Below are 11,312 nucleotides of genomic sequence, written 5' to 3'. Positions count from 1 at the left end.
CCAAAGGTTGGCTGCATCTGGGAGATTGCTTGTTGGCCGATCCTCAGCTTGCCACCCACCCGCCTGCAGCCTCGGGACAGTCCCCATAGCAATTCACTTGCCCTGTACTATACACACACCTACTCGACTGGATTTCTTTTCTCGCCCTCTCACCCTCTCTCTAGTACTACTCTTCTCTAGCATGCACTGCCAGCGCCTGCACAGCCTGCCCTGCACAGCCACAGGGCCGCTCTCTCGCCACAGGTGCGCTGGCTAGGCCATGGTGGTCGCAGGTTTTAATAACCTGACGTAGGCTCACCTGCAATCTGCGCCATTGTGTGCTGACACAAAGGCTGCATTCCACGACTTGCATACTTCCATACTGACGTAGTAGTCCCATCTGCTTACACGCTACCCCCGCTTACCTAAGCAGCCCACCCTCTGCGCCAATACCACCCACTCCCCGCACCCACCACCAAAACCCCTTCACGATGCGTCTCTTCCTGCTGCCCATCTCCACCCGCCGCTCCCTCATCTACTGCGAGAAGCTGCACGAAAAGGCCCCAAAGGATCGCTCCCTCTATGACAAAATCACCCTCAAGGCGAGCGAGACGTGGGTGGCTTGGGAAAAGGACCAAAAAGCTGTGTGGGATTGGAAGCGCAAAGTGACCTTCTACGGCAACCAGGCATTGACGCGCATTCCTTACGAAGAATGGGGCCTCAAGACCATCCCTGCCCTCACCGCCAAGCGGAGGCAGGAAATCCTCGACGGCAAGGCAAAATATGAAGTCCTCTTCCCAGGAAAATATCTGTCCCAGCAGAGGGTCCCTGGCCTGCTTGAGAAGCTGGCCAAGGAGAGGCAGAACATGCACCGGTCCAAACTCATCTGGAGCGTTGTCATCATGCCCTTCACCGCCCCTTTTATGCTCGTCCCCATTATTCCCAATTTGCCCTTTTTCTACGTCCTCTATAGGGCTTGGTCGCATTGGAAAGCCCTCGGCGGCGCACGACATCTCGAGTTTCTTCTCAAGCACAACCTTCCCAAACCCAATTCGTCATGGACCCTGGACGAACTCTACACCGCTGGACTCATGTACCCCACCCGTGCCCTCTCCCGCGCCGCACCGCGCCCAACCCCTCAACAGGCCCAACAAGTGGCCGCCGTAGTCCACCAGCAGACCAACAACGAGACCGAAGATGTCATGGTCCTGCAGCGCTGGAACGGCAAGCTCATTGCGGAGCAGTTCAATCTCCCAGACATGGAGGTTGAGATTGAGCGGGCAGTCAGCCAGGTAGAAAATGCCATCAAATCAAAGGAAGAGCGCATGGAGGAAAAGATCGAGCAGGAAAAGGCTGCTGGCAGCAATGGCACTCGAGCCAAGGATGCCCTACCCAAGGAAATCCTTGAAAAGATCCACGACAAGGCCGAGGACGTCGCTGAAGATACCGAGGCTGGTATGAACAAGGCCCACTAATTTTGAAGACGTTCAAACGAAGACGATGTATAATTTCCACGAAACGAGACATGTACCATATTGCGCTGGGCGTTGGGAGGATTTTTTGATGTATTATACCACACATAGAAGGATCACCACATCTGTACGAGTAGATGCGCCGCGAAAGAAATACAAAAAAACGGTCGTTACGAGCTTGTGATTCTGGGGTGATGCACCAGCACAGGACTCTAGGCTTAGGTATAAGTCTCCGTCAAAGTTCACTCTTGTCTCCGCGATACTGGTTCAATTTCTCCTTCTCCCAAACAGCCGGTCCATCATCCCCATACAGTGGATCCTTCTTCAACCATTCTACATGACCCACCGCTTCTGCTTTGCTTTCCTCGCCCTCTTTTCCATAGCACATATCCCAGCTACACCCCTTTGGATAACTCCCCACCATGGTGAACCCCCCGTCCACATCCTCCACCAACCGATGTCCAACCCCAGCCGGCACAAGCACGGCATCTCCCGCACTTACTTCGGCTTCTACCTTGCCAGGATTAGACTCTCCTCCGAAAAGTAACCGTGCACGCCCAGAGAAGATACACAGAACCTCATGTGTTGTCGAGTGATAGTGTGTCGTCGAGTACATTGTGTAACGCCACTGGGGGGAAAGACCGTTGCGGGGGACATGGGCTTCGAGAGTCGAAGGAGAAGTTGACGGAGGAAAAGCCGAATGGTATATTATAAGGGGGTGGCCGTGTGGAGTGGTGTTTGGAATCAGTGCATGAGAAGGAATGTAGTGTGCACTTATGCGCAGAGCAGATAGCGGCGTGAGGTGTAAAGAAGGCATTCTTTTTGTCTTGGCTTCCTTTTCTTAGGAAGCTTACTCGGTTTAGTTATACATCTGTGTAAGATCCTCGGGGTTTTGTTATCAGGTTAGAAGATTACTATGGGATTGGGATCGAGGGGTGTACCCCGGTGATGATACAAATTCATGATCGCGGAAATACGTCATCGGACAGGGAACAGAATTGATCAATGGGATACTTGAGTGCGAATGACTGATTTCCCGCCCCTACAAGATTGATTGTAAATAATCCAATCCCAAATGCCCAACGATAGCCATTGGGTTCTATCCACATTTGAAAAAATTGTAACCATCTCCGAGATTCGCCACCCGCATGAGCTGGTCCCATCTGTCACCAAAAACAAGAGTAAGAGAAATGGCAATAGCGTTTCTCAAATTCACAGCCACAAGACCCAATATAGTGAAATTTTTGACATCGATACCGACAACATCGGTCCTATGCTCTATTGATCGTAAAGGTACTTGGACAACATTGTACTGAGCTAGACTGGTCAGCCAACAGCATTTCTCCAAAGATCCTCCCTCGCGACTACCCTGCATATGCACGAGTAGGCGTGAGAGTATCCATTGCCCCAAAGCGGTCCATCGGTCTGCCCGGGTATAAAATCCTGGTGGCTTTGGCTGAACGAAGGCGGGTCTCAGTGTACAGCGAGCTACGTGAGCGGGACCCTTGCGAGTGCCAAGCCCTCCAGCCTAGCTCGGTGCTGCCTGAACAACTCAAGCACGCTGAAGTGACTCTCAAAACGTCGCCGCCTCCTACTCCCTTCTGGTACCTTCGTCTTGCACCTTTCTCCCTCCTCTTCACTTTGTGTCGACGGGAAGTGCGTACGCTCCACTTAAGACGGAAGCCGAGTGCTCGGTATCTCTTGGACTCCCCACCGGCCGCCCATCACTCCCCTCCACTCCGTCCTCTCCACACATAACTACCTTTACTCTCGCAACCGCCTTCACTCCACCAAGAGTTATAAACTTCTCCGCGCCTGTGGCTGTTTGCTTCGTAATACGCTTGTCTGCGACACAGCGGCTTCGGTCCCTAAAAGCTCCCCACGCGCAAGTCGCCCCCGACGAGTGCCCCAGAGCACGCGACGTTACACTCCAATATGGCCTCTTCTATGCCGCCCGTCCCTGCAAAGGACGATGTTAACGCTACGTAAGTACCTTTGCATACTTGATACGTTCCCCGTCCCTTTTCCATATACTTGTGCAAGACGCCGCGGCGAAGCCCGGATATCCTGTAGCAAGACCACTCACGAATAGTTCACATACATCATGTTCAGCCCTCAAACAATGCGATTCACCTCTACAAGAGCAACGAGAGGATGGGATTCAAAGCAATAATCATTCCTTCTATGACAACGTTTACGTCATAGCTGAATTGAGGCCATTTGCTGATGATTCACAGGTGGAAATATCTCGAAGCCGGCGTTGACAAGATCATGACCAACCTACGCGAGGGCGTCGACATGAAGACATACATGGGACTTTACACGGCGATCCACAACTTCTGTACCGCTCAGAAGGCTGTATCGGGCTCTTCGTTCCACGCCGCTAACAACCGCGGAGGAGCTCATCTGCTCGGAGAGGATCTCTACCAGCACCTGATTGAATATCTCAAGGCACACCTTGCACAAGTACAGGCAGCGTCACGGCAGCATGTTGATGAAGCGCTCCTCCATTTCTATATCAAAGAGTGGAATCGGTACACAACCGCTGGACAATACAATAACCACCTGTTCCGCTACTTGAACCGCCATTGGGTGAAGCGCGAAATGGACGAAGGTAAGAAGAACATCTATGACATCTACACATTGCATTTGGTGCGCTGGAAGGAAGATATGTTCACTGGCAGCCAAGAGAGCGTTATGCGTTCAGTGCTCAAGCTTGTTGAGAAGCAGCGAAACGGCGAGACTATCGAGCAGTCGCAGATCAAGTCAGTCGTAGATTCCTTCGTTTCGTTGGGTTTGGACGAGGCGGACAGTTCCAAGTCAACGTTGGACGTTTACAAGGAGTACTTTGAGAAGCCCTTCCTACAGGCCACAGCAGAATACTACGACAATGAGTCAAAGCAGTTCCTTGCAGAGAACAGCGTGGTAGAATACATGAAGAAGGCAGAGATTCGCCTGGAAGAAGAGAAGGAGCGCGTTCCCCTGTACCTGCTCAACGAGATAATGTCTCCGTTGATGCGAACATGTGAACAATCGCTCATCACCAACCACTCCCAAGCCCTCCGCGAAGAATTTCAAATTCTCCTCGACCATGACAAGGAAGAGGACCTTGGCCGGATGTACAAGCTGCTTGCCCGTGTTCCCGAGGGCCTTGATCCTCTGCGTCTGCGATTCGAAAACCACGTCCGCAAGGCTGGCTTGGCTGCCGTTGACAAGATTGCGCAAGATGGCGAAAACATTGAACCCAAGGTCTATGTTGAGGCACTCCTTGAGGTTCACACTCAATACCAAGCGCTCGTCAACAAGGCCTTTAATGGAGAGTCTGAATTTGTGCGATCGCTGGATAATGCTTGCCGTGAGTTCGTGAACCGGAACAAGATCTGCAAGTCGGGCTCCAACAAGTCACCTGAGCTTCTCGCAAAGTACACCGATACCCTGCTGAAGCGCTCCAACACCAAGATGAGCGAAGAGGACGATATGGAGAAGCTTCTTACACAAATCATGACTGTCTTCAAGTACATTGAGGACAAGGATGTGTTCCAGAAGTTCTACTCGCGTATGTTGGCCAAGCGTCTGGTCCAGACCACATCCGCGTCCGACGATGCCGAGACCAGCATGATTTCCAAGTTGAAGGAGGCTTGTGGTTTCGAATACACCAACAAGCTGCAGCGCATGTTCCAGGACATGCAAATTTCCAAGGATCTGAACACTGCTTTCAAAGAGTGGCAGGCTAACAACCTGGATGAGGCGGATATCAAGACTAACGTCGACGCATCATACCACATTCTCGGTACTGGTTTCTGGCCACTGAATCCACCCACTACACCATTTACTCCTCCTCAACTCATTGTTCAGACTTATGACCGCTTCTCCCGCTTCTACAACCACAAGCACCAGGGCCGCAAGTTGACATGGTTATGGCAGCTATGCAAGGGAGAAGTCAAGGCCAACTACTGTAAGGTTGCAAACTTGAAGACTTCGCCAACCTTCCAGGTCTCAACGTACCAGATGGCAATCATGTTGCTGTTCAATGACAGCGACACCGTCACGTACGATGAAATTGCCGAGTCGACCAAGCTGAACAAGGAGACTCTGGACCCCAGTTTGGGAGTATTCATCAAGGCCAAGGTTCTTCTTACTCAGCCCGAGAATGCCAAGCACGAGTCTGGTACCGTCTACAAGCTCAACACTGGCTTCAAGACCAAGAAGGTGAAGATGAACTTGAACATCGGTATCAAGTCTGAACAAAAGGCCGAGGCAGAGGACACGCACAAGACGATTGAGGAGGACCGCAAGCTACTTATTCAGGTATGTACCTTATCGTTTAGTTCTCATACTGAACATTATACTGACGTCGCCACAGTCGGCCATTGTGCGTATCATGAAGTCGCGAAAGAAGATGAAGCACCAGCAACTCGTGTCTGAGACGATCCAGCAAATCAAGAATCGCTTCATGCCTCGCGTTCCTGACATCAAAAAGTGTATAGATATTCTGTTGGAGAAAGAATACCTGGAACGTCTGGAGGGTGATGAGCTCGGTTACCTGGCATAGAGTAGCTTCCTGAAAGGCTTAAAGGAAGCATGGCAGGCATTCTTGAGTAATGAGTTATGCGGTTCCATTTTCATGGGTTGGGTGTCCATTCAACATCATTGCGTTTTCCATGGTGTTTTATCATTTTGGCGTTTTTTTGTAAAGGCAAGCAGCAACGGATGGGTGGGGGATTCTACCTATAAGGGGTTATAGGATCATAGATGTGGATTTACGGCTATCAGCATCATTGTTTACGCCTTGCCGGTGTGTCTTTCTGGATGAAAATTGAAAAAAAGTGTAAATCGGCCGATGTGAAGTCCAGGCTCATGATTACGTATGCGTGATCTTATTTCTATCTCAAGAACAAACACTTGGACATTACTTCCCAACCCTCTCCCTAAATCGTCTTGCTTCTCTTCGGCCACGCATCCACCAAACCCTCATAAACCTTCACCTCGCTCACGCTTACTGCCTCCTCTCCTTCGCCCTCGACGAAAACGCCAACACCCTTACTATCCGCATACCACGGCCTCGCCCACGTACTCAGCGCAAACCGATCATTCGCATGCACCTCGACTACCCCACCATCTACTACAATAGTCAGATTCAGCGTCTCAATCCGCGAAGCATTGGCGTGAGTTGGTAAATCAAACAGTCGGAACAAACCCTCCTCGTCGTACGTCGGGATGCCCTGCGTCGTATTCGCCGCCGCTGACGACCTCCCACGCTCCACACTCAGCTGCTCGGCGCCGATATCGTACACCACACGCGTCGTCTCATGCGTGCCCTCGAGGATAGTAAAGCCTGCCTTGAGGCCTGGTGTGCGAGAGGAGAAAGTCAGAGAGGCAGTAAGCATGTAGTGATTCTCCTTGGGGGACTGTGGTAATTTGTACTGCTCGCCGGGTGAAAGCTCGTCAGCAGGCAAGGTTATGACGTTTGTTGCATTCGCCTTGAACGCAGTCTTAACTTCTCGTGCGATTTTCTGGCACAACGTTGCAAGTCGCAGCGTACCGTCTCCGTTCTCCCGCTCGACCCTCCACGCCCCGGTTTCGCGGGCCAGCGGCGTATCGAGCACATCGATGTAGCAGCGCGATAGCTCGCGCGGGAGAAGTAAGGAACCTGTCCAGTTTTGCTGGGCGGTAGGGAAGGCAGATGTGCCGTAGAGATCGCCCGTGAGCCAGAGATACGTGATTGCGCGATCGGGGGCGCCGCTCGCCCAGCTGGGCTGCGAGTCTGCGGAAAGAAGCTTGCCGGCTGCTGCGTAGGCGGAGCGGCCTGCATCTAATCTGCCTGCCATTGTCGGTTCAAAAGTTAGTTTGCCGTCGACGAGGGACTGGGTGCCAGCGATCCAGAGCATATCTCTTTCGTCAGAGACTTGAGGTACGATGGGTGCGTAGCTCCATTCTGCGCCTACGGTTAAGAAGGTTTCGCCGGTGGAATGGTTCGCGCCGTGCTCATCGAGGGAGAAGATGTTTGCGACTTCGAAGTTGAAGCCCCAGCGGCCAGCCCAGTTGGATTCGGTCCAGGTGGTGTTTGCGGCTTCGTGCCAGTATTCGCCTAGGTACTCCCAGGTTTGGAATGAGGCGGCGTCTGAGTCGTCGTATTGGGCGTAGAGGAAGAGGCTGGGGCCTACACCGTGGACACCGCCGGAGATGAGGGTGTACCATGTGTCTTTTTTCTTGCTGAGGAGAGAATCGAATTGTGGGCTTTGGAAGACGAATGGGTCTCTGAATCCCGTTACGTTGACGGCGAAGGGAGGACTGGGGATAACGGGGCCAAACTTGGCTTTTGTAAAGTTCTTGCCGCCGTCCGTGGCGTAGGCGAGTGATTGTGTTTCGCTGCCCTTTGTGTATCGGATTGTCCATTGGATGGGGAGGTAGCGGACGCTTGTGTAGAGGAGCGTAGGTGTGCCGTTTACACCTTTTTCAATCACACTGCCATCGAAGACTGCAACGGGATCGTTTATCCCACCTGCACGGATGAACGGCGCGGAATTGGGATTCAAGTCCTTGTACGTAACCAGATCGCTCGTCGTCGCACCTGATGCCCCTAGATGCAGATATCCGACATGGAAAAGCCCAGTCACAGGATCTGTATAATGCATACACGGATCTCCAATTTGGCCAAACGCCGGTAGAACATGTGCCCTGGGCCTCCAAGTTTCGAAGAGCGAGTTATTCGCTAGCGTAGAGAGATTCGGTGGAGCGGCATTGTAGTCGATAGCCGTAGGTTGACGGACCAGAATTCGACTTGTTGCTTCCGTTGCAAACGATAACACCACCACCAAATCGCGTGATGACGAGAACTTCATGATTGAAATAGTAGTACTACGCCTTCACGTAGCGAAAGCGAATTGCTCCTCCAACAAGCCCAACGGCGAATGCGCGCCCCTGCCATCTTTTTATCTGCCATTCAAGAAGAGGGGGGGAAACAAGCTTGCTTAACCCGAATCGCAATGGGCAGCCTTGGCTTTATGACGACAGTCGCGATTTACTAGGACGACCGTTGCGGAATGTTTTTGCGGAGGATTTTTTACCCCACAATAGGTCCGGAAGATCGGAGGCGTTGCGATCGGTAGGCTATTGGTTTTATCGGTTACGTAGTTTTGTTGGCCGACCCACCAAAACGAGTAACGTCCAGGCGTGTGTCGGACCGAGAGGTTGGTTTGGTTGGTTTGCGGGCGCGTTGCTCGTTGAGTTATCATCCGGGTGGAGCGGACGGTGTCAGTAGAGACAGTTTTGCTTGGCAATTTGGGGTACATGGATATGATAGTGTTGCCAACGAATCAGTTCACCGGATTCTCTACTTTATATCTTTGTCGTGACAATACGGTGTACGATGCTGTTTTCCTTGGCGCTCAAGGACAATGGGATGCAAGCTACTTCTCTTGTGCAACTCAATTTCAGAGAAAATATTCCTTTTTGCAAATCAGTGGTCAGTATAGGCAGGGCAGATACACATAATGAGAGGGATTGGCTCTATTTTCGGATTCTGCTCCAGAAATGTGACAAATGGTCGACAGAGTTTGCTGGCGGTGGGTTCAGTGGGGTCTATGGCCTGATTCAGGGTACCTGGAGGAGGATGGAATGCACCATTGTCTAGTAAGTCGTGAGCAAGAGCGGACACATGTACATGTACTACCAAGCTATTCATCTATTAAGCATAATACTTAAAATAAAGAGATGGGGATTACTTACCTGTATCACTCAACCTAGTCATAAATGGATCTTTGTCTTAGTACTCCAGAGAGCTACTATCAAGCAGTTTGTGAAAAGTGTAGCAGGTCATATAGAACCCGTATCAGCAGCAGCTCACCAGATATCGGATGTGAGTGACAAAAGGTGATACACTGCAAGAGGGTGAGACCCCTAGGCGGTACAAAAATAGAGTCGGATCATGTGCAGAGGCACCATCGGCCTGGTTTGCATCCGAAAAGGATTTGACAAATTCCCAATAGGGTACTGGATTGGCCCAAAGCAGTTCCAAGGTACTGTTAGCAAGCTATTGTAAGACGGCCAAGTAGGACGGGTTTGGCGAAGGCAATGCGACGATTGGCGGGCCTCGTAACAGACAGCTCGGTTGGATGCCCTGTTACGTCAGCGATGCCACGCGTGCCTCTTGTGGCTAGCCCTCCCGCAATTCCAGAACGTGAACGCGCGCGCCGTCGATGGACTGTACCGTAGTTCACCTCGGCCTCGGTTCGCCATGGGGCGTCTCCCACCTCTTTGATGAACCGTAACTTCTTGCCCTGCAACCTGCTCTACTTATTTGTCGTGGGCATCGCGACACCCACACCCACACCCCACCTTGTCGCGCCCACTCATTCCCCCGACACTCCCCTGACACTCCCCTTCGCCCCTCTGCTGCCTGCGCCCACCTCAGCCCATACACACACATCCACACTGCAGCGTGCCCAGGGCTGTGACAACAAAGTGCGTCTGTGACCCACTTGTCTACATAAACCTCACCGTCTTTTCTCTCTCTTCGACAAGCCTTGCCGTAACCGCTTTCAACCACAACGATCCATATGATCATGGCAACCTTTCGCGAAGAAGCCGCCATGTCGGACCACCCGAATGTCCATATGCGCAACCAGCACGAGTATACCTATCGTTTACCCGCACCGCCTCGGATCGCTGTACCCCCGCCCACGCTTGTCTCCGATATGCCGGGCCTGGCACTGAGCGACAACACCGGTGAGGAGTTGGACATGACCTTTCTGAAGGAGCTGGACCTTGAGCATATAGTGCATAAGAATTCGCTGCTCGAGTGGGCATATGAACGGCGGAGACAGGCTCAGATGATCTTACCTTGGCTGTATCTTGGACCCATGATGACCGCCAAGGACAAGGCTTTCCTCGAGCGCGAAGGCATCACCATGGCCCTGGCCGTTCGTGCGCAGCCCAACAGTCTGGTGGGCGCAATGCAAGCGGCTAGCGAAGTCTGCCTTGAAGTGGGCAGTATTGAGGCCCCTACCTTTTACGCTCTCACCCCCAGATTCCCTGAGGCGACTAGGATGATCAACACACACGTGACAAAAGTTCGACAGCACACGTTACAAACCAAGGGCGAAGCCACGCTCGGCAAAGTCCTAGTCTTCTGCGAGTCGGGCAACGAGAAGTCAGCAGCAGTAGTGGCCGCTTACCTAATGGAGACACTAAACGACTTCAACCACATCAGAGCCATGCAGATCTGTCAAGCACAACGCTTCTGCTCCAACTTTGACGATACGCTTAAGAACATACTACGGTCGTATTGGGATATTGTTGGAGCACGACGTGCCATCGCCGCCTCGCAATGCCAAACACCACATCGAAGTGTCCAGAGCAACGGCCATCCACATGTCGACTCGCTATCACCAACACCGTCATTGTCGAAGCCCAAGCGATCCCTTGAGGAAATGCGAGACGAAGATGCTGACATGGAGAGTGATGTAGAAGCATCAGACGCACTTCGCTTTGCCGATCGCGACGTGACTCCTTTCCAGGACCGCTAGTATCATGTCCCAGGCGTCTGGTGGATTTAGAGGTCTCTCTTTATTTAGGTGTCGTTTTTTTAAGCATTATACCCAGCATGATACAGGGCGTTTGGCGGCGGTGTTGGAACTTGACAAGCTTTGTCACGGTTTATGAGAATCAAACAGCGCATCTCACATGAGCAGGCATGTGATAGATTCCTGTCTTAAGGATCGCATGTGGAGTACTCCAGAGTAGGCATTGGTTATCACTTTTACTTTATGAAAATGTTCAAACATGATTTTTTTCAAATTCTTATTTTCTAAAATTCTCCTCTAAATCGGTGATTGTAATCTTCTTTTCTGGCTTGCTCAC

General features: G+C 51.8%; 5 protein-coding genes across 5 annotated transcripts; 3 read left to right on the top strand and 2 right to left on the bottom strand.

Annotated features, from left to right (window-relative positions):
• Positions 1-470: 470 nt before the first annotated feature.
• Positions 471-1,454, top strand: COCMIDRAFT_28987 (uncharacterized protein; the record flags this gene model as incomplete). Its single annotated transcript, XM_007692905.1, has 1 exon — positions 471-1,454. One exon carries the CDS (start codon positions 471-473, stop codon positions 1,452-1,454), a length of 984 nt encoding a protein of 327 aa, XP_007691095.1.
• A 232-nt stretch (positions 1,455-1,686) lies between these two features.
• Positions 1,687-2,268, bottom strand: COCMIDRAFT_103644 (uncharacterized protein; the record flags this gene model as incomplete). The annotated part of the gene is made up of 1 exon (XM_007692920.1): positions 1,687-2,268. One exon carries the CDS (start codon positions 2,266-2,268, stop codon positions 1,687-1,689), a length of 582 nt encoding a protein of 193 aa, XP_007691110.1.
• Positions 2,269-3,386: 1,118 nt separating this feature from the next.
• Positions 3,387-6,003, top strand: COCMIDRAFT_8032 (uncharacterized protein; the record flags this gene model as incomplete). Its single annotated transcript, XM_007692901.1, has 3 exons — positions 3,387-3,436; positions 3,689-5,759; positions 5,815-6,003. The coding sequence occupies 3 exons, from the start codon at positions 3,387-3,389 to the stop codon at positions 6,001-6,003; spliced, it is 2,310 nt and encodes a 769-aa protein (XP_007691091.1).
• A 376-nt stretch (positions 6,004-6,379) lies between these two features.
• Positions 6,380-8,293, bottom strand: COCMIDRAFT_103643 (glycoside hydrolase family 32 protein; the record flags this gene model as incomplete). Its single annotated transcript, XM_007692919.1, has 1 exon — positions 6,380-8,293. One exon carries the CDS (start codon positions 8,291-8,293, stop codon positions 6,380-6,382), a length of 1,914 nt encoding a protein of 637 aa, XP_007691109.1.
• A 1,722-nt stretch (positions 8,294-10,015) lies between these two features.
• On the top strand, positions 10,016-10,978 carry COCMIDRAFT_8030 (uncharacterized protein; the record flags this gene model as incomplete). Its single annotated transcript, XM_007692900.1, has 1 exon — positions 10,016-10,978. The coding sequence occupies one exon, from the start codon at positions 10,016-10,018 to the stop codon at positions 10,976-10,978; it is 963 nt and encodes a 320-aa protein (XP_007691090.1).
• Positions 10,979-11,312: the final 334 nt, after the last annotated feature.

This window comes from Bipolaris oryzae, assembly GCF_000523455.1.
Source record: "Bipolaris oryzae ATCC 44560 unplaced genomic scaffold scaffold_145, whole genome shotgun sequence".
NCBI lineage: Eukaryota > Fungi > Ascomycota > Dothideomycetes > Pleosporales > Pleosporaceae > Bipolaris > Bipolaris oryzae.
The sequence above is the reverse complement of the archived record's forward strand: the minus strand, read 5'-3'. Positions and strand labels throughout refer to the sequence as shown.